The sequence below is a fragment of the Scyliorhinus canicula genome, chromosome 21, assembly GCF_902713615.1.
Source record: "Scyliorhinus canicula chromosome 21, sScyCan1.1, whole genome shotgun sequence".
Lineage (NCBI taxonomy): Eukaryota > Metazoa > Chordata > Chondrichthyes > Carcharhiniformes > Scyliorhinidae > Scyliorhinus > Scyliorhinus canicula.
In genome coordinates, this window is record NC_052166.1 from 37,955,517 (window position 1) to 37,978,757 (window position 23,241).

Genomic DNA, 23,241 nt, shown 5'->3' on the forward strand with positions numbered 1-23,241 from the left:
AATGCAGATAAAAATGGTGCACAGAACGCACCCGACCAGAACCCGAATGAGCAGGTTCTTCCTGGAGACGGAGGATAAATGTGAACGGTGCCACAGGGGCCCGGCCAACCACACCTACATGTTTTGGGCTTGCCCCGAGCTTGCTGGGTTCTGGACAGCCTTCTCCGAGGCAGTGTCCAAGGTTGTGGGGGTGAGGGTGAAGCCATGCCCAATAGTGGCAATCTTCGGGGTATCGGAGCAGCCAGAGCTACACATGGGGAAGGGGGCCAACGCCCATGCTTTCGCTTCCCAAATCGCACGCCGGAGAATCCTGCTTGACTGATGATCGTCATCACCACCCAAAGCTGCAGACTGGCTCGCTGACCTCTCGGAAACCTGCAGAAGATTGTACGCCATCTGAGGGTGAGAGGAAGGCTTCCTGGATACTTGGGGGCAGTTCGTCGGCCTGTTCCAAAACCTGTTCGAGGCCAGCAACGAGGAATAAGCTGGGAATAAAAAAAGATGAGGAACCAAAGGACTGCGCAACCTTAGTGGGGGGTGGGGGGCGGAAGGAAGATGGGGAAACCACAAGAGGAGAGGAAGAGTGCTGAAGCCAATGGTGGGAGGGGGCGGGGTGTATCATAGACCAATCCAGAGGGCAACAAAATGTACTTAGAGTTAGTGAAATGAAGGACAAAACAAACCTCTCTGTAAAATAAAGTAAATTAGCGCGGGCAAGAAAAATGTTATGTCCACAACAACTGTTTATAAACATGAGAAAAGCCAATAAAAAGATTTCCAAAGATAAACATTGTTTGGGTAAAAATAAATCTCTCACCATCTAATAATAGCCTCCACCAAACATACTATCATTGACACTATGAAGAAAAATGTATTCTGCCAAGTGATTAAAAACTTGTCATTCTTGTGATCATATGAGCTTGTGTCAGCAAACAAGAAACCATATCAAAGACTTAATTTGTTATCGCAACCTCTTAAAACCTCTCACTCATTCTCAAATGAATGGAATGTCCACTGTGCTGCTGAAACCCTTCAGAACTGAAAGCCCAGCCCAAGCATTCATAATAGCCACAGCTGTAAAACAATGGTGTACTCTCTGAGATGGAAAGAACATAAGGCGATCATTTAAAAATTTCAACGCAGAATGCCTGCATAGAAATGGATGGGATAGATTTTTTTAAATGATCAAAAGCAGCTTTTTAAAAATGTAAGCCAGAGCTGTCAGTCCAATTAATTCACAGTTCAAAAGGTGGCACAACAGTCTGACAGGATATTTTGGAACAATTTTCACTGCACTGGATAAGTGCTGTAAATGAATATGAACAATTACACAAAGCCAACTTACCTTTGCAGGACCGATCTCTTTGATAATGCATTAAAACCACATCTCCATTACAATACAGCACCTATTAGTGACATTTGATGGGCTAAAAGCATTTTACATTTATCTTTCCAAGACTTCCTGACTCTTCCACAGGTTTTCCAATTTCTTCATTAACTCTCGAAACGCGTGTGTTGTTGATGGGCTTCCAAAACCCCCACCAGATGAAAATTCAACTTTCAATTCACTTTTAGAATGTGAAGCTTGACCTCAGCAGATTCAGCTACATGTTTTGCACAGGAGGCTTCCCTGACCAATGAAAAAGTTAGTGGAAAATGGCCCGAGGTTGGGAATGAGGAGGAAAACCAGATTTCCTCCAAAACCTCTCCCTCCATCCCCTGCCAAATTGTGGCCCTTTACACAGTAAAGCATGCCTTCATACCCAGGGGAAAAGTAGTACCCTAATGTCTGATTGAAATCACTCTGGAGGTCTACACATGTGTATACCTGAGCTTAAAGCGTTGATGGGATAGTTAGACCCTCTGTCGTGTTAAATTATGTCACATGAAGAAGCTTCAAGACTGTTCAGTGGCTATCCATGAAGATTTCAGAAATTGGCTTATGTTCACATTGTAACAGAAACTTCGAATGGCACTCAGCTCAAAACTGGGAAATTGCAGTGAATTTAACCTATGACGCAATAACTGCGCCACATTAATGTTGGATGTGTTGCATTAATAATCCCTGAACATTTAACTGCTTTTCATCTGTGTCGGCAAGATGACCACTGGAGGGCACCATATAATTGGATGGTAAAATCTAAAGTTGCTAAGCAACACAAACTGTGGTCCTTTAGTGAAACTGAACATTCAAAAAATTCCGCCCGTCATCTAGACATCGTCTCTGAACTCAGTCCTTGTTTAAAAGATAAGGGGCGGCCTATGGTGGCACAGTCGTTAGCAATGCTGCCTCACAGTGCCAGAGACCCAGGTTCGATTCCAACCTCGGGTGACTGTATAGAGTTTGCACGTTCTCCCCGTGTCTGTGTGGGTTTCCTCCGAGTGCTCCGGTTTCCTCCCAAAGTTGTGCAGGGAAGGTGAACTGGCCATGGTAAATTGCTCCTAGGTGGGGTTATGGGGATAGGGTGGCGTTTTGGACAAGGTAGGGTGCTCTTTCAGAGAGTCAGTGCAGACTTGTTAGTCCAAATAGCCTCCTTCTGCACTGCAGGGATTCTATGATTCTTTGATCAGCGTTTATTGAAACCACATCTCAGGCTTTCAAGATCTGTCTTGAGTGATCTGCACTTTCTGCTAACCATCTTTTTATTTTTAATAAACATTTTATTGAGGTATTTTTAGTTTGACAACAACAACACAATAAACAATGTACATGAAACTATAAACATAGTGCAAAAGCCGCCCCCCTCTCTGACAGGTCCCACCTTTATTAACCCCCTACTCGAAGCTAAACTAACCCCTCACCCACCCTTCTGCTGACGATTAATTTTCCACGAAGAAATTGATGAACGGTTGCCACCTGCGGACAAACCCGAACAGTGACCCTCTCAAGGCGAACTTGATTTTCTCCAAACAGAAAGCTAGCCATGTCTGATAGCCAGGTCTCTGACTTCAGGGGCTTTGAGTCCCTCCAAGCTAATAGTATCCGTCTCCGGGCTACCAGGGAAGCAAAGGCCAGAGCATCTGCTTCTTTCTCCTCTTGGATTCCCAGATCTTCCGACACCCCGAAAATCGCCACCACTGGACTCAGTGCCACCCTTGTTTTCAACACCGTGGACATGACATCTGCAAACTCCTGCCAGAATCCCCCAAGCTTTGGACATGTCAAGAACATGTAAACAAGGTCCGCTGGCCTTCCCGCACACCTTGCGCACCCATCTTCTACACCAAAGAACCTGCTCATCTGGGCAACTGTCATTTGAGCCCGATGAACAACCTTAAACTGTATCAGGTTGAGCCTGGCACATGTTGTGGACGGGTTGACTTTACTCAGCTCATCCGCTCAGAGACCATCCTCTATCTCTCCGCCCAATTCCTCTTCCCACTTGCGCTTCAGCTCCTCCGTCGGCATCGTCTCTGACCCCATGAGTTCCCTGTAGATGTCAGAGACGCACCCTTCTCCCTCCCTTCTCCCACCTACAATCTGGAAACTACCCTGTCCTGTATCCCTGGTGGTAGGAGAGGGAAGGTCGAAACCTGCCGGCATAGGAAGTCCCGCACCTGCAGGTACCTAAACTAGTTGCCCCTCGCCAATCCAAATTTCTCCTCCAACTTCCTCAGGAAAGTTCCCCTCTATCAACATATCTCCATCCTCTCAATCCCTGTACACTGCCATCTCCGAAACCCTCCATCCATCCTTCCCGGGGCAAATAGGTGATTATTACAGATTAGAGACCAGACCGATGCTCCCTCCGCTCCCACATGTCTCCTCCATTGCCCCCAGACTCTCAGGGCTGCCACCACCACAGGGCACCACCATGGGGCACCACCGGTGGGAATGGCAGAGGCGCCGTTATCAGCGCCCCCAAGCTGGTACCCTTGCATGAAGCCGCCTCCATACGTTCCCATATCGACCCCCCCCCCCCACCCCCTCCCCCCCGCCCCACCCACGCTACCTGATCATGGCTATATTCACCGCCCAATAGTAATTACTGAAGTTTGGAAGCGCCAGCCCGCCCTTTCCCAGGCTCCTCTCATGCATCCCCTTTTTTACTCGTGGGGTCTTGCCCATCCATACAAAGCCAGTGATCACTTTGTTGACCCGTTTAAAAAAGGACCGGGGAATAAAGATGGGGAGACACTGAAACACAAACATGAATCTCGGGAGGACCGTCATCTTCACCGTCTGGACCCTCCTAGCCAGTGACAATGGGAGCGCGTCCCACCTCCGAAAATCGTCCTACATTTGGTCTACTAGTCGGGCCAGATTTAGTTTGTGCAGCCGGTCCCATTCCCGCGCCACTTGGATGCCTAGGTACCGAAAGCTTCCCGCTACTACAGTACTCTAAACAACAGTTCCCCCAGTCGCCTCTGCTGTCCCCTTGCCTGGACCCAAATATCTCACTTTTCCCTAAGTTTAGTTTATACCCCGAAAACCAGCCAAATTCCCCCAAAATCCTCATGATTTCTTGCATCCCCTCTGCTGGGTCCGATACTGCTAAACATCTATGTGTGCTGTTAATTCTCTAAATGCTGAAGGACCTCTGTGGTCTCTTGTCCTGTACTATTTGAACTTGAAGCAATGTGCATGAAACCTAAGCAAGCAGCTGGGGAAGCGGCTTCCTTACTTGCCAAAATGGTCATTGATCTAAAACATGAAGAATTCGGTCCTATGAGTATCTGAAAAGGGTGTTTGGTCAGAAACCATGATGAATGGCCTGCACCCAAAGTGCATTCACTTTTCAGGTTTGAGTCTTGCTGTGTATTTCTGCTTTTTTTTTTGTTATTGATGCTTTTTCTCCTCCTTTTTATCACAGCCGGTCGCTCACCTGTTTTATCTTTCCTACTTAGGGATGTTTACCGACAGAAAATCTTTGCATCAAATCTATACTCCCCTCCCCAAATAGCAACACACAATATGTTGTAAAGTGGGTGTAGTTACCTCTAGAGTTAATGATGTGGTTTGGTGTAGAGCTTTGCGAGGCACGTGTTCGGGAGAAGCAATTCCATCCACGCAAGTCAGACTTCTTTGACACAAAAGGTCTTTCTTTTCTGTTACGGTCGTCCCTTTTGAAATGGGAGAGATGGTGCGTAGCCGGATTTCGGTCACTGCAGGGAACTCCTCTTCTCGCTCTACTGCCTTTTGGCTATCCTTGAAGGCAATAGGTGGCACAGGCTCATTCTTTATTGGCTCATTCCTTTAATAAACGTAGGATAAAATAGGTCTGAGTCAGCACGGCTTTGTCAAAGGGAAGTCATGTCTGACAAATCTGTTAGAGTCTCTGGGCCTGTACTCGCTGGAGTTTAGAAGGATGAGGGGGATCTTATTGAAACTTACAAGATACTGCAAGGCCTGGATAGAGTGGATGTGGAGAGGATGTTTCCACCTGGAGGAAAGACTAGAACCAGAGGACACAATCTCAGACTAAAGGGATGACCCTTTAAAGCAGAGATGAGATGGAATTTCTTCAGCCAGAGGGTGATGAATCTGTGGAACTCTTTGGAGCAGAAGGCTGTGGAGACCAAACCACTGAGTGTCTTTAAGACAGAGATAGATAGGTTCTTGATTAATAAGGGGATCAGGGATTATGGGGAGAAGGCAGGACAATGGGGATGAGAAAAATATCAGCCATTTTTTGAACGGTGGAGCAGACTCGATAGACCAAGTTGCCTAATTCTGCTCCTATCTTTCAGTCTTATAAATGTCACTAGCTCTCAAATTTAAGATGATTGTATTATAAACCACGCAATGTTAAAGATGCTGGCCTGAATTCTCTGGTTGTTGGGATTCTCTTTTCCTTCTGGCAGCACAGCCCTGTCCGCCAATGGGTTTCTGGTTGGCATGGGGTGGTTTCAATGGGAAGTCCCATTAACAGATGTGGGAGCAGAGAATCCCGCCACCAGCAAATGACGACCACCGAGAAACATGCGGCTGGGGGACCGGAGAATCCAACCCGCTGTGTTTGAGGGGCAGCTTTGTATCAAATTCCAATCAATTGGCTCCTGAGAACTGGTGGGCATTAACCCAATGAAAAGGGATCCGCCCCCAGTTGGCTACTCACGGTTCTGGTGTTTTACTGCTGTATTTGTCCAGGCCATCTTTAAGAGGCTTGATCCCTCCTCCTTGGATTAGGTCCACCATTCCCATCTCCTGAGCATGTGCAGTTGGGGCTGGCTGAGGAGAATCGGGGTTTTCTCTCATCCTATTGAGGCCCAGTGATAAAGGTAAATCCTTGATGTTTTTACACCTGGAAAGCAGAAAGGAAACAATTGGTTTCCACTGAAAAGTGGGGAGAGCAAGGTTACAAAGTCTCAAACTGATCTGAGGGAGTCTGAATCTTGAACAGGAAAGCTCAAGTGATTAGTGAATGTTATTTGAACACCACAGGTTGGGAGTTGGCCATTGCCTTGAGTTCAAGTTGTGGAAGGGTCATATGCAGTCAAAATGTTAACTGCGTTTCTCTCCCGGCCAGTTCTACCACACCTGCTAAGTTTATGAAGCATTTTCATTTTTATTACCATGAATTCCTCCCTGCTTTCTTATGCATTTCGGTATCTGCTGTCTCCAGAATATAATGCAGTAACTCTTCAGTTCATTGGAATGGTAAAGCCACTTTACGACTATTAATCTCCTCTGACCTACATTATTCATTTATATTGTATGCAGGTAGCTTCCCGGGACAATAAGGTACACTCACGCAACTTCCTATAAAGTGGCACAGTCTCTGTGAAGAGATTCTTCAGCCAAAGCAACTTGTTTTGAAGATTTTGATAATGGTGTGTCCTGCGTACCATGGGAAGTTTGCTATACAGATACTGTTGGGCAGACATTAAGCCCCACACATTTGCAACTGTGATCTCTTCTCTGGCCCTCAAACTGAGCTTCTCATCTCTTCATTACAATACTGTCTAATCATCTACTTCTGCAACGTTGCCCGTCTCTGCCACTGCCTCAGCTTTTCTGCTGCTGAAACCCTCACCCCTGTGGGATGAGGCGCTTAAGTGGGTGGCATCAATTGGCAGCAGGGTAACAAGGCATCCATGGGCCTTCCCACTATGGACTTAATTGACATGGGGGCTGGAATGCAGCGGACTTGCCACTGTCACATTCCCGCCTGGTAAATTGTCCTCGGATGTGCAGGTTAGGTGGGAGGGGGAGGGCCTGCGGTGGTTGGGGAGTGGGCCTGTGTGCCTGTGTAAGGTATTCTTTCAGAGGGTTGGTGCAGACTTGATGGACCAGATGGCCTCCTTCTGCACCATAGGGATTCTAAGGATTCTATGAGATTTAACAATGCAGTCAAAGTGATTGACACCAGAACAATAATTAGAATACCCATAGAGGCTCTATGTCCGAGTTTTTGTATTTTTGTTTTTTATTTGGGTCTGGTGCTCAAAGGAGGGGAATGGGAGAAGGTGCACAATGAGCTTAACTCTACTTTTCTCACAACTCGCACAAAGCTAGCTTTTGAAACTCGGGAACTCTTATGACGTTTGGGTGCTTCCTGCTAATATGCAGATCAGGAGATTTAAGTCTTCTGATTAAATGGCTTCACAATTATTGAAAAATTTACACAAGCAATGAGAAGTAAGTCGGAAGAAATTAAAGCAATACGGTTGTAGTATTCAATTCTTAAATAAGCCTCTCCATCACTTAGATTGAAATCAGAGAATTACGAAACTGCTTGATAAGGATTATCTCTGTGCGTTTGTTCAGTAGAAAATGATAATATCAAGGAAATTGTTGCTGACACTCTGATAAAATGTTCTTATCAGTCAGTTCCTCCAGAAACTGGGAACGAATCTTCGACTATAGCTCAACTCAACTTCAATAAAAGTTCTCAAGCTAAATCAATTGACTATCATCACTGGAGTAATTTGGTTGATGAACTTGAGATCGCACTAGGGTTGGCCACTAAATGAAGTGAAGCAAATAACATGACTGAGCTTTGTCTTATTTATTGGAATTTCCTAATAGCCAGATGTGTGATGTTCCACTTACTGACATAACTGGGGCAGCATGGTAGCATAGTGGTTAGTACAGTTGCTTTACAGCTCCAGGGTCCCAGGTTCGATTCCCGGCTTGGGTCACTGTTTGTGTGGAGTCTGCACATTCTCCCCGTGTGTGCACGGGTTTCCTCTGGGTGCTCCAGTTTCCTCCCACAGTCCAAAGATGTGCAGGTTAGGTGGATAGGCCATGCTAAATTGCCCCAGTGTCCAAAAAGGTTAGGTGGGGTTACTGTATTATGGAGATAAAGGGAATAAAGGTGATAGGGTGGAGGCATGGGGCTTAAGTAGGGTGCTCTTACCAAGAGCTGGTGCAGACTCATTGGGCTGAATGGCCTCCTTCTGCACTGTAAATTCTATGATTAAGGGATTATTCATAGGAACGTGGGAAAACAGGAATGTGGAAAAATAGGAGTAGGGATAGGCCATTCAGCCCATCGGGGCTGCTTGCCATTCAGTTAGATTATGGCTGATCGTCTACCTCAATGCCAATTTCCCCACTCTATTTCCCCGAATGTCATTAGTATCCAGAAATCTGTTTCTTTCTGTCTTGAACAAGCTCAACTTTCACAGCCATAGAATGTCTACAGCCCATAAAGAGGCCATTTGGCCCATCGAGGTTGCACCGACCCCCTGAAAGAGCACCCTACCTAGGTCCACTCCCCATCCTGTCCCTGTAATCTAGCCTACACATCTGTGGACACTAAGGGACAACTTTATTTATATATAAATTTAGAGTACCAATTATTATTTCCAATTTAGGGGCAATTTAGTGTGGCCAATTTACCTAACCTGCACATCTTTGGGTTGTGGGGGTGAAACCCACGCAGACATGCTGAGAATGTGCAAACTCTACACGGACAGTGACCCAGGGCCGGGATTCAATCCTGGGTCCTCAGCGCTGCAGTCCCAGTGCTAACCACTGCACTACATGCCGCCCCACTAAGGGGCACCTCAGTGAAGAAATTCCCCCTCATCTCAGTCCTAAATGGCCTGCCTCTTATTCTGGCATTTGTGTCCTTTGGTTCTAGGCTCATCAACCAGGGGAATCATCCTATCTACATCTGCCCTGTCACACCCTGTGGGAAATTCGTAGTTTCAATTAGATAATTATAATTATCTTTATTGTCACAATTAGGCTGCCATTAACAATGCAATGAAAGGGCAGCACGGTGGCACAGTGGTTAGCATTGCTGCCGACGGCGCTGAGGACCCGGGTTCGAATCCCGGCTCTGGGTCACTGTCCGTGAGGAGTTTGCACATTCTCCCCGTGTCTGCGTGGGTTTCACCCTCACAACCCAAAAGATGTGCAGGATAGGTGGATTTGCCACGCTAAATTGCCCCTTAAATGGAAAAAATAATTGGGTACTCTAAATTTATTTTAAAAAACAATGCAATGAAGTTACTGTGAAAATCCCCCAGTCACCACATTCCGCCGCCTGTTCAGGTACACTGGGGGAGAATTCAGAATGTTCAATTCACCTAACAGCACATCTTTCGGGACTTGTGGGAGAAAACCGAAGCACTCGAGGAAACCCACACAGACAGAGGGAGAACGTACGGACTCCAAACAGTGACCCAAGAGAGAATCGAACCCGGGACCCTGGCACTGTGAAGCAACAGTGCCAACCACTGTGCTACCATGTCATCCTTTAATTCTTTGAAACTCGAGAGGATACATGCCCAGTTTCCTCAACCTCTCCACATTAAGTAATCCTGCCACGATAGAGATTAGTCTGGTGGCCCTCCATGCATTCCCTCCATGGCAAGTATACCTTTCCTTCAATAAGGAGACCAAAACTGTGCACAATACTCAAGTGCAGTCTCACTAAGACTCCATACAATTGCAGCGAGTAATTTTTACTCCTGTACTCAAATCCCCTTGCAATGAAGGGCGGCATACCGTTTGCCTTCCTAATCACTTGCTGCATCTGCACGCAAGCTTTTTAATGACTCAATGAAAGGTCACTCAGGTGCCTTTGGACATCAATATTCACATGATCCAGAACGAGACTAAGGAAGTGGCGAGACTAGTTAATCTAAACCACACTCACTGCTCCAAAAGCTGGTCAAAATTGTCACTCAGTTGCATCTTCTTGTGTTTGAGGGTTTCAGGAATGGCATCTCCATCCTCACTTTCTCCACTCACGGAGCTCACCTCCACGTCCACCTTTTCATGTTGCAGGGCTGCACTTGGGGCGGTGGTCTTCAGTAAACACAAGAAATGAGTGTTAACCGTCCGCAGCTCGGCAGATAATGTAGTTTAGATGCGTTTGGACAACAATATAAGTGAATCACAAAACAGTGAAGAAGATACATAGAAAAGAAAGAACTTACATTTATAGAGCGCCTTTCACATCCTCAGGGTGCCCCATAGTGTTTCACATCAAATGAAGTACTTTTAAAAGTGCATTGGCTCTTTCAATATAGGCAAAGCTGCAGCTATACACAGCAATGTCACACAAAACAGCAAGAAGGCGAATGACCAGGCTGTTTTGGTAGTTTGGACTGAGGAATAAAGATGGCTAGGCCAGTCAGAAAGTCCACATTCGGGCAGCACGGTGGCCTAGTGGTTAGCACAACTGCCTCACGGCGCTGAGGTCCCAGGTTCGATCCCGGCTCTGGGTCACTGTCCGTGTGGAGTTTGCACATTCTCCCCGTGTCTGCGTGGGTTTCGCCCCCACAACCCAAAGATGTGCAGGCTAGGTGGATTGGCCACGCTAAATTTCCCCTTAATTGGAAAAAATAATTGGGTAATCTAAATTTTAAAAAAAGAAGAAAAAAAAAGAAAATCCACATTCTTGTTCAAATAGTACCATGAGATCTTTTCTGCCCAGCTGAAAGGTCAGCTGAGATTTTGGTTTAATGATTAGTAGACTGACAAAGAAAATTATTTTGGCATGCATGTCCATAGAAGCAGGTATCATGGGTGGGATTCTCCGCCCGCGTGATTCTCGGTTATGCCGGCACCCGGGGGTTTCCCGACGGCGTGGGGCTGCCCAGCAATGGGAAGCCTCATTGACCAGCTGGCGTAACGGAGAATCCCGCCGGCCGGTCGGGGCAGAAATGTGGCGGGGCGGAGAATCCCGCCCATTGTTCTGGAACAGGCTGCACAGTTAATGATGAATGACAGAGGGGCCTAAACTTAGTCAAATAGAATTGTGGTTCCAAAATAGTTAATGTTTCAACTCTCTTCAGGAGTATCTACCTCATCCTCAATTAAATATTTTGTTTCACCCGATATCTTTATTGTCGAAAAGTCAAAGATTCCTGGACATTTAAAGACCATTCATTATCTGTATCGTCAGTTCACAGAAAATTACTGTCCCTATCCTATCCTGCACCAGAATTCCCGCTTGGCCATCACCCCTCTTGTTGCTCACCTCTAATTTGGTTCTGATCTCACAAAAACTCATATTTAAACTTTGTATCCTTGTATTTAAATCCCTCTGGGGGTCTGTCACATCCTTCTCCCAGTGATCTTCATCATTGCTAAACAGTCCACCAATTCTACGTTTTTTTAGAGTTTGTTTCCTTGCTTATTCTCCACTCCGTGCTTCTGACCATTGACCACTTAAATGCCCCATGTTATGTAATTCCCTCCCTAAAATCCTCCTCTTGTTCACATTTAACCCTCCTTTAAGACCTTCCTTAAACCTTATCCCTTAATCAAACCATTAAGTACCCCTCTTGGTATGTCTTTCTGTGGCTCAATTATATATTTTATTCCCTTACACCTCTGTGAAATACTTTGTATCACTTTTCCATGTTAAAGATGCGATACAAATGCAACGTAATGTCATTGCTCACTGAGGCTGCAGTGATGTGGGGATGGAAACACTCTGCATCAAGGTCAGTCTTCCGAGGTTGAGGTTCAGTCAAGAGACGAGGAACCTTATTGTTATCTGTAATAAAAGGTGATCTTAGAGTCTTTAATGTCCATTGTGTGGGGGATTTAAAAAGGAGACAAATTTCTCCCAACTCAACACCAACATACCTCAACATGGAAACCACGTGAAATTTATTTCACCGATTAAAGCAGAGATCCGAGACCTACCTCAGGTTTGGGATTCTGGACTGTGTCTGCAGGCCTATGAAGGGCTGCTGTTGGAGGCTGTGCCGTCGGTATTGGCATTGGTACTGGGGTCTGGAGAACAGGGACAGGTGTTGCCCACGAGTTGTGTGTTAGTGTCATGTCGGGCCAATGATCTACCGAGGAATGGTTCTCTGGGTGCTGGTCAATCCGTTCCTTCAGATCCTCTAGATGCATTCCAAGCCGGAAAATGTTCCCCTCCACTTCCCTGGGAAGCAAAGTGCACTTTTCACAATCGATTGAATGTTGCAGGAGCAGGCTTAAATATTCTAAACTTTGAAATTCTTGTTTTCTGCATTCATTTAAATAACACACAACAATGGGTGGCACCGGTGGCACAGTGGTTAGCACTGCAGCCTCATGGTGCCAGGGACCACGGTTCAATTCCAACCTTGGGAAGCTGTCTGTGTGGAATTTGCACTTTCTCTCCCTGTCTGAATGGGTTTCCTCCGGGTGCTCCGGTTTCCTCCCACAGTCCAAAGATGTGCAGGTTAGGCGGCTATTGGCCATGATAAATTGCCCCTTAGTGTTCAAAGGTTAGGTGGGGTTACAAGAATAGGGAGTGGGCCTAGCTGGGGTGCTCTTTTGGAGGCTTGGTGTAGACCCAATGGGCCAAATGGCCTCCTTCTGCATTGTTGGGATTCTATGAATGTTAGGGCTGGTTTGCAACAGAAATTTTCATGCTGCCTCCATATTTAGTCAGACCCAAATCAAATTGTGCCTTGTACTCACAATTGTAATCCCTAATCACCGCTGAGGGATTTAGGAAGTTGCTGCAGTTTAACAAAGGATATCACTTTTAATTGATTGAAGACTCACTGAGTTTTTAAAAAGAGAATGTTAAACTTTTTGGAGGAGCAGTGAAATATTTTGTGATTTACTGAAATACCTGCAAATCGCCATTCTCAAAAGGGAGTATGCTTATGAGCATCTCCAAATCCCATCCTTGTGTTAGTGGAAGATTTAATGGATTGGAAAGCTTCCCTGCCAAGCTGTGGTTCCACCTTTTTAAATGTTATTGACCTGGTACATTTACAAATGCTGGAGACAGAGAGACAAGTAAAGATCAAGGGACAGTGAGGGCAGAATAATGTATGTGGTGGCTGGAACTAGCCTATGATCTATTTATTGCACTTACCTGAATGAACCTATCAAATAATATATTCCCAGACTCCTTGGCAAAGCCCCAAAACATTTTTAAAATGCTGGTTAGATTGAAAACATATGGATAGTTACATGTTCAATAGTCATACTGTTCATTTTCAAAAGATGCATCCACTAGACCGCCTATTACTGTAAAACTTCACACTTTACAAAGTTTAGTATCAATCCCAATAGCATTAATCTCATATGAAAAAAGCTTTAAAGACTTTAATCTGACCATCATAGATACATTGCAAATTTTTCATCACGTTTGTTCCATCTGCTATCATCTCACATTAAAATGTTTTAAGATTGATCTACAGCTAATATTGATTATTTTCCCCCCCACCTTCATACATACAAAACCATTCACCTTGTAACTGAAATTGGGCACAGAACTTTGCCTAACAATTTGCAAAGTCATGGTATTCAGCTACAGAATTTTTGGATGGTGAGGGCTCGACCCACCACCCACAGAGTCCTCCGACAGGCCCGCTGCCATTTTATGCTCAATTGAGGACTGATTGGCAGCAGATGGGACTTTCGTCTGCACTTGGAAGGAAGTCCAACCAGTAGAGGCACTGCAGCACCATGCCTGAGACTAAGTGTTGAGAGCTGGTGTGAAAGTAAGTGGCAGGGGCCCCGTGGAGGGGGACAGTAGGCTATGCCCTGAGCAATTATAAGGGGAGCAAAGAAGCTATCGAGGGATAGGCCTGGAGGAATCCGTGAGGGGAGAGCGTCCCCAGTCAGAAGAGGGCTTGCAATTGAGCACCGCTCCACACAACCTTCCTGTCCTTAATTGAGAATGTTAACTTTTTGTGTTTCGCACTCAGAGGTATCCAGCACCCACCAGCCTGAAATTTGAGGTTGTGTGGGAAAAGCCCTTAATGACCACTTAATGGGGCAAGAGCGACCTTCCTGTCCAAGGCTATGTCCACCCCACTGTAAAATCACATCAGGATCGGGATGGGCGGGAGAGCCAGAGGGAATCCTGCCCATTCAATTTCACAATCCTCCCCCCACCTCAAACCCGGTAGGAGAGAGCTAAAAATTCAGGCCCATAACTCTTCTCATGGGCTCTAAGAATGGTGCCACCTCACTATTAACATGAAATTGACCAAAGGTATAATCATAGCTGCTTCCTGGGCAGTTTTCAGGTTAGTCTTCCATGTACATTATGTATTTGTTAACTGCTATGGGCTACACTCAGGATTACATCCTTCTGTAATAACACAGACAGAACTCCCTACTTAAGCAGCCTTTAGCCTGCAATTTCATTCCCAGTGGGTCATACATCGAAACCCTCTCACCCTGCATTATATTGAACTTTGGTGAGTGGATCACGATGAAGACAAAAGGCGGACATCGATATTGCTGCAGTTAAATCAAATCATGTTAGTTGTTACCACAAAACTCAGATGAATATGTACATTGACATTTAAAGTAATGTGACACGAGATTAATATTGATGTAGTGTCTTTGATGATACACACTAAACGTGTTTGCATAATTCTACCTGCTTAGTGACACGTATAGCGCTAAAGAAATAAATGGCTGGCCACCATTCTCCATGTTACACTCGGACTGATAAGGACATATCTCTCAAGTGCCCCAATTTAATTATGTACAGTGAAGTAAATGTTGCTGGGGCTTGGAAAGTCAGCTGATATTCCAGCTCTCTGCACTCCTGATCTAGGCACTGCTGGAAATTCCATACCTTCAACATATTGCAAGGCTGAAAAGTACAATCCCGCAACAAAGCTTGGAGCTGCCTCTCAATCTGTCCAAACCAAAATTGAAATGAATCCATTTACCTGTTGTGATCAAATTCCCCAATGATGTAACTGTTGTTGCCGGCATCTTTCAATTGGAGCCCACGGTACTCTTCGCGGGCCTGTAGATATCCTCTCTCCAGCATATCCTGGCCTTCCTTCAACCTCTGTAATGCCTGCAAATCAGGAATGGAAACAAAAGAGAGAACAGAAATACTTATGACCTCTCTTGCAAACAATCCATGCATTTTAATCTCCACAATATAGGGCAGCACGGTAGCACAAGTGGATAGCACTGTGGCTTCACAGCGCCAGGGTCCCAGGTTCGATTCCCCGCTGGGTCACTGTCTGTGTGGAGTCAGCACGTTCTCCCCGTGTCTGCGTGGGTTTCCTCCGGGTGCTCCGGTTTCCTCCCACAGTCCAAAGACGTGCAGGTTAGGTGGATTGACCATGTTAAATTAGTGACCAAAAAAAGTTTAGGAGTTATTGGATTACGGGGATAGTGTGGAAGTGAGGGCTTAAGTGGGTCGGTGCAGACTCGATGGGCCGAATGGCCTCCTTCTGCACTGTATGTTCTATGTCATAATTGTCATAAATGCTGCGATCTTGATCATTTGTGTTGTGCATTGGAACAAATAATGGATAAGGGGCAGCAGGGTAGCATGGTGGTTAGCATAAATGCTTCACAGCTCCAGGGTCCCAGGTTCGATTCCCGGCTGGGTCACTGTCTGTGTGGAGTCTGCACGTCCTCCCCCTGTGTGCGTGGGTTTCCTCCGGGTGCTCCGGTTTCCTCCCACAGTCCAAAGATGTGCGGGTTAGGTGGATTGGCCATGCTAAATTGCCCGTAGTGTCCTAAAAGTAAGGTTAAGGGGGGGGTTGTTGGGTTACGGGTATAGGGTGGATACGTGGGTTTGAGTAGGGTGATCATGGCTCGGCACAACATTGAGGGCCGAAGGGCCTGTTCTGTGCTGTACTGTTCTATATCTATATCTATATAACTGGATAAATAAGTAAATAAAAACAATGAAATTAGTGAAGGGTAGTTTAGCAGAACATATTAATCCCAAGGAACGGGGCCCATAAACTTGTTTTACAGTTTTTGTCTTAAATAGATTGCTTGCTATTTATACAGGCAATATACAATGTCAAATAGGTTGTATTTTCTAATGTATCCATCCTCCTTTTGCCACGATGAATACTCTCCTTCCCCATGTAAGCAGCCTCCAAAGAGTGAAGCAGTCTAACACAAACCTGTTTGAATGGCTGAAAAATATAATCACACTATCACTTGGTCAAATAAGCAAGGCCAATGACCAGTCACATCTGAACAGGCTTGACACTTGGAATCATAATATTCCTACAGTGCAGGAGGACGACATTTGGCCCGTAGAGTCTCCGCCGACCCTATGAAGGAGCACCCTACCTAGGCTGACTCTCCCGCAAACCCATAACCACCTAACCATTGGACACTAGGGGGCAATTTAGCCTGGACAATCCATCAAATCTGCACATCTTAGAGGACTTCAAATCAAAATATTGCCAGCGTTTGCAAAACTGCCATCAATCTCTTTTCCACCGTGTAATAAACAATCCATTTCCCCTCTCTATCTTGTGCTGGCCAACGTTTTCAGCTATTCTCTCCCCTCAGTTATTGCTCCAACTTTTCAACATGGCTACCGTTACCCTACTGCATAAAAATGCCAATCTTCATCCTGTTCCAACCTCTGTGCATCTTCATGGAATAATACAGCCCTCCAAGCCTGTGCCGACCATGTCGCCCGTCTAAACTAAAATCTTCTACACTTCTGGGGTCCGTATCCCTCTATTCTCATCCTATTCATGTATTTGTCAAGATGCCCCTTAAACGTCACTATCGTCCCTGCTTCCACCACCTCCTCCGGCAGTGAGTTCCAGGCACCCACTACCCTCTGTGTAAAAAACTTGCCTCGTACATCTCCTCTAAACCTTGCCCCTCGCACCTTAAACCTATGCCCCCTAGTAATTGACCCCTCTACCCTGGGAAAATGTCTCTGACTATCCACCCTGTCTGTGCCTTTCATAATTTTGTAGACCTCTATCAGATCGCCCCACAATCTCCGGCGTTCCAGTGAGAACAAACCGAGTTTATTCAACCTCTCCTCATAGCTAATGCCCTCCATACCAGGCAACATCCTGGTAAATCTCTTCTGCACCCTCTCTAAAGCCTCCACATCCTTCTGGTAGTGTGGCAACCAGAATTCAACACTATACTCCATGACTCGAATCCCTGTCCACTTCTTATATCGCTCACTGTTTCACTAACAGAATAGAGGCTAACAACAACAACAGGGCAGCATGGTAGCACGTGGATAGCACTGTGGCTTCACAGCACCAGGGTCCCAGGTTCGATTCCTCGCTGGGTCATTGTCTGTGTTCCCCGCCCATTGAGTCTGCACGTTCTCCCCGTGTCTACGTGGGTCTCCTCCGCATTCCTCCCACAGTCCAAAGATGAGCAGGTTAGGAGGATTGGCAATGCTAAATTGCCCTTAGCATCCAAAAAGGTGAGGCGGGGTTATGGGGTTACGGGGATAGGGTGGAAGTGAGGGCTTAAGTGGGTCGGTGGAGACTCGATGGGCCGAATGGCCTCCTTCTGCACTGTACGTTCTATATTTTATGTTCTATGTGTTGCTCTGACGCTGAAACATTATCGCTCTTTAACCTCTCTATGGCTTTCAATGCAGTGAAAAGTACATGACAGTCTGTCAAAGGCCCTCCTTATGGTTCACCCCAGTAGCAGTGCCTATGACTAGTTCCTTTTTCCCTGCCCCAATGCAGCCAGCACATCTGCTACAATGGTTTCTCTTTCCATGTCCACAATCACGTCAAGGTACACTCCAGGGCTCCAGCTTTGGTTTCCTCCTGCTTTTCATCCAGTTGACATCTTTCAATGACACTATCTATAACCAAAGGAGCTCAGATACACTAGTTACATGAGAGATTCTTCAGACCCTTTGCAGGCCCAGAACCATTAATCTTTTTCCAAAGGCTTGAAATTGGACTGGTTATAAATGTAAATTGAATGTCCTTCGGCTGCTCTCCCCTTTGAGAGCTGACTGGTGGTGAATTAACCAGGGGATCACCATCATTCAGCAGCAGTGAGAAGCAAATTCCTGAAAAGCTTTTTGTGTTTGAAAACTGAATTTGTCATTAGAGGGCCCGATGTATTTACTGTGAGAAATGTACAATATGAGTTGTACAGGCTGATCGATGGTACAGGCCCTTCACAGCTGTAACAGCCACTTACCTTTTGCTGAGCTACTGGTGCCACCTTTCTTGCCTGAAGCAATCCATCAAATACATCCATCTGTTCGGGAACAAAAACCCCACGAGTTCCACAGGTCATTTAAACAAGTTAATTAAAGTATGCAAGGTAAAGAAAAACTGTTTACAAATAATCGTTCAGTAGTGCAAACCTTGAGTATTGATGAAAAAAGACATTTTGTCGAAGCTCTTTGTCGCACTTATCAGAACAATTGCAAGATCACCAATGTCACGAGAAATAGCGTAAGAAGTCTTACAACACCAGGTTAAAGTCCAATAGGTTTGTTTCAAACACTAGGTTTCGGAGCACTGCTCCTTCCTCAGGTGAGCTACTTTTTGAAACTAGCATCAGGCTGGAGAATCGGCGCAACCGCGCCACGATGCCGGCTCGCGATTCTCCGAGATACGGAGAATCGGCGTCATTTGCGCCGGCGCATTTGACGCGGCGCCGGCCACGGGCCGCTGGAATCGGCGGGGCCGCAGAATGTCCGGCCCGGATGGGCCGAGCGGCTGCGCGGATACGACAGAGTCCCGCCGGTGCCGTTCACCCCTGGTCGTCGCCGGCGGGAAATCTGCGCAAAGGGTCGGGGGGGGGGGGGGGGGGGGCTCCGATGCGGTCTGGCTCTCGATCGGGGCCCACCAATCGGCGGGCCGGCCTCTCCACCCCGGGACTACTTTCCTGCGCGGCCGGCCCCTGAACACCGACGCCATGCGTGGCCCAACTGCGCATGCGCGGGTTGGCACGGCACCCATTTGGCACTGGGAAGGAAGGCTGGAGCGGCATGAACCGCTCCAGCTCCTTAATTGGTCGTCCCCGTGCCCGTTTTGCGCCGTCGTGAAATGCGACGGCGTTCACGATGGCGCAAACACTTGGGCTCCATTTGGGAGAACCGCCCCCCAAGGGTTGAAATATCTTAATTAATGGGAAAGTATTGGTCAAATTTAATGCAAATTAAATGATTTATTGTGACAACACCTTTGGTATAATGGTAAAAAAAGATTGAATTATTTGTACTCACCTGTTTCTGGAGGGCCTCCGCCTGCTGGGCAAGGGCCCAAGTCAGACATTCGCCTGCTGTCGGCTCCACAATGGCTGTACTATGGGTGGAGGTCAAAGTGCCATCTGATGTACTGGCAACTTCTATTGCTTCATGACTTTCTGCTACTGGGTGATAGTCTGGAAATAGAATTTAGACAAAGAACTAATTCAACAGCCCGATATTAATTCCTTCCGGTGTGAATTTAATATCAGCAGTTGAATGACACAAATAATGTCATTCTAGCCATGTTGCTCAGGGGAACCTTTCCAGGTACTGTTCTGGTTTCAGTAATGAAATGAAATGAAATGAAAATCACTTATTGTCACGAGTAGGCTTCAATGAAGTTACTGTGAAAAGCCCCTAGTCGCCACATTCCGGTGCCTGTCCGGGGAGTCTGGTACGGGAATCGAACCATGCTGCTGGCCTGCTTGGTCTGCTTTAAAAGCCAGCGATTTAGCCCAGTGAGCTAAACCAGCCCCTAATTGAGCACTTGACAGAGATTTTTAAAAATTTTTTTAGAGTACCCAATTAATTTTTTCCAATTAAGGGGCAATTTAGCGTGGCCAATCCACCTGCCCTGCACATCTTTGGGTTGTGGGGGTCAAACCCACGCAAACACGGGGAGAATGTGCAAAGTCCACACAGACAGTGACCCAGAGCCGGGATTGAACCTGGGACCTCGGCGCCATGAGGCTGCAGGGCTAAGCACTTGACAGAGATAATGGCACAATGGTTATGTTATGAACAACATCCTGGGGCTACTATTGACCAGAAAATGATTTGACCAGCCATATAAATACTGTGGCTACAAGAGCAGGCCAGAGGCTGGGAATCCAGCGGTGAGTCACTCAAACCTGACTCCCCAAAACCTGTCCACCATCTGCAAGGCCCAAGTCAGGAGTGTGACAGAACATTCTCCACTTGCCTGGAGGAGTGTAGCTCCAACAATACTGAAGGGCAATTAGGGATGGGCAATGAATGTTGGCCTAACCAGTGATGCCCACAATCTGTGAAGAAATACATTTAAAAAAATCTATCTAATGCTCTAGAGGCATGAGTTCATATCCTACCATGGATGATCGAATTTAAATTCAAATAATTAATAGATAAAGAATAAAAAAAGCTGAAAATTAGGTGAGGTTAACGGTTGAGATGCAAAATTAAGTTAAACATTTTATCTAGTATCTAGTACACTTTTCCCAAATCTTCCATTTTCTCTGGGTGTTTTTTAATTAGACCAGATTACAGAACGAATGCAAAGTCTGCCCAGTAGGGGCGGGGGGAGGGAGGGGGGTGTTGGCCAGGAAGTGGGCTGTGGGGTCGGGGTGGATGGGCACGGAACACCATTACCACGGCCGGCAGTACAGCCATGCAGCTGCGCACACTGCTAACAGCCCACTTTGAACTTAGTGCCACGCTTCGTGTAGGTGTCCCCACAGGGCACCCCCCTAAGTGTCCTTTGGCTCCAGCTGACCCATCAGCTGTATGGCACATTCCAGCACAACCAGTGCCATCTTTTTGGCTGGGATAAGTGTGTGTGGGGAGTGTAATGTGGATGTTTGGCTGGAGCTCGTCAACCTCCCCAGTGTCAATCACGGACCCGGCGAATCCCGCAGTGGAATCAGTCCCGGTATGGTGCCAGGTTTTCTGTCGAGAAAGTCCACGAATTCTGCGTTGGCGTCAACACTTAGTCTCAGAAATTGAGAATCCCACCCTGTATGATTTGGGCGGCACGGTGGCTTTGTGGTTCGGCACTGTTGCCTCACGGTGCCGAGGACTCTGGTTTGATCCTTTTCATGTGGAGTTTTCCCCGTGTCTGTGTGGGTCTCACCTCCACAACACAGAGATGTGCAGGGTTAGGTGGATTGGCTGTGCTAAATTGTCCCTTAATTGGAAAATCTTTTTTTAAAAATGTTTTTTTTTAAAAAAGCGTATGTTTTCAAGAAGCAGTTAGATATAGCACTTGGATGAAGGAGATCAAAGGATATGGGGGTGAAGGCAGGATCAGGCTATTGAGTTGGATGATGAACCATGATCATAATGAATGGTGGAGCAGGCTTCGGAGGGCCAAATGGCCTCCTCGTGGTCCTGTTTTCTATGTCTCTACATATCCTGTAATATGTCTCCTGGACTACTTTTAATTGGCAAAAGAGGTCAGAATTGAATTTTCATATATCCGGGGGGGGGGGGGGGGGGGGGGGGGGGGTGAAGGGCTGAGGACGGTGGGGATTGAGTGTCTGCATCACAATTACATCAGATGAGCTAGATATTTAAATCTGTCTATTCCTGTCCATCATTTTCATATGTCATTACGCATAAGGCCAGCAGGGTAGCATGGTGGTTAGCATAAATGCTTCACAGCTCCAGGGTCCCAGGTTCGATTCCCGGCTGGGTCACTGTCTGTGTGGAGTCTGCACGTCCTCCCCCCGTGTGCGTGGGTTTCCTCCGGGTGCTCCGGTTTCCTCCCACAGTCCAAAGATGTGCGGGTTAGGTGGATTGGCCATGCTAAATTGCCCGTAGTGTAAAGTAAGGTTAAGGGGGGGGGGGGGGGTTGTTGGGTTACGGGTATAGGGTAGACACGTGGGTTTGAGTAGTGTGATCATGGCTCGGCACAACATTGAGGGCCGAAGGGCCTGTTCTGTGCTGTACTGTTCTATGTTCTATCTGTGCTGGCACCTTAGCTTTGCTCTGTTTTTAGATATTGGCCACATAACCTCCACAGGTAGTGCACCCCCACACATGGGTTTTCTGGCAGCGTCGAGTGGCTTCAATGGGAAATACCATTGACAAGCGGTGGGAGTAGAGAATCTAACAGCTAGCGAACGGCACGCCGTCGCGAAACTCGCGACTGGGGGACCGGAGAATCTTGCCCAACATTTCCATTTGCCTCAGCATTCAACCTGTGGCCCATCAAAGTGAGATTACTTTTGTACAACTCTAGGGGCAGTTTTGTGTTGTAATGAATTAAGACTAGCTCAAGGCCCTTACTGACAGAAAAAGGTGGTCCTTTCATCCCCAGTCCTGATTTCTACACAAATCTCAGAGCTTTAGGGGTCGATTCTCCGAGCCCCGCGCCGGGCCAGAGAATCGGCGCAAGCGCTCCACGACGCCCTGATGCCGGCGCGCTATTCTCCGAGGTGCGGAGAATCGGCGCCATTTGCACGGTCCGTTTGGTGCGGTGCTGGCCGCGGCCACTGGAATCGGTGGGGCCGCCGATTCGCCGACCCGGATGGGCCGAGCGGCCACGCCGATACGACAGAGTCTCGCCAGCGCCATTCACCCCTGGTTGCTGCCGGCGGGAACTCTGCGGGAATGGTCGGGGGCGGACTGTGGGGGAGGAGGGCTCCTTCACTGGGGGGGGGGGGGGGGGGGGGGGGGGGGCCCTCCGATGGGGTCTGGCCCGTGATCGGGGCCCACCGATTGGCGGGCTGGCCTCTCCCCCCCCTCCCGGGCCTACTTTCTGGCACGGTCGGCTGCTGAACACCGGCTCCATCTTGAGTCGGGGCCGGCGCGCCAAAGAGGTCCCCCGCACATACGCAGGATGGCGTGGCCCAGCTGTGCATGCGCAGGATGGAGCTGGCCCAACTGCGCAAGCGCGGGTTGGCGCGGTGCCCATTTGGCGCCCCGAAAGGAGGCTGGAGCGGCGTGAACCGCTCCATCGCCGTGAGGCCAGAATCGGACGTTAGCGGGCCCGGTTTGCGCCGTCGTGAAACGCGACGGCATTCACGTCGGCGCGAACACTTGGGGCCAATATTGGAGAATCACCCCCTTAGAATCAATGCTTGACCCACTCGCCAACCCTCTTCCTCAAAGCACTTCTACAATCACACAGTTCAATGTAGGCCTTCAGTACTCGAAAACGTTTTGAAATGGAGTTCATTTTTTCTTTCAT

At 47.2% G+C, this 23,241-nt stretch overlaps 1 protein-coding gene across 9 annotated transcripts in view; it reads right to left on the reverse strand.

Moving 5' to 3' along the window:
* The window catches only part of akna (AT-hook transcription factor), a 204,536-nt gene that overhangs the window by 53,139 nt on the left and 128,156 nt on the right, over nucleotides 1–23,241 (reverse strand). For all 9 annotated transcript variants that reach the window (XM_038781475.1, XM_038781474.1, XM_038781480.1 and 6 more), the window contains 7 exons: nucleotides 19,329–19,486; nucleotides 18,293–18,352; nucleotides 15,052–15,185; nucleotides 12,059–12,302; nucleotides 10,056–10,207; nucleotides 6,060–6,245; nucleotides 4,940–5,195 (listed from right to left, as the gene is read on the reverse strand). In XM_038781475.1, the coding sequence (XP_038637403.1) occupies nucleotides 4,940–5,195; nucleotides 6,060–6,245; nucleotides 10,056–10,207; nucleotides 12,059–12,302; nucleotides 15,052–15,185; nucleotides 18,293–18,352; nucleotides 19,329–19,486 (1,190 nt within the window). The remainder of the gene's footprint in view (nucleotides 1–4,939; nucleotides 5,196–6,059; nucleotides 6,246–10,055; nucleotides 10,208–12,058; nucleotides 12,303–15,051; nucleotides 15,186–18,292; nucleotides 18,353–19,328; nucleotides 19,487–23,241) is intronic.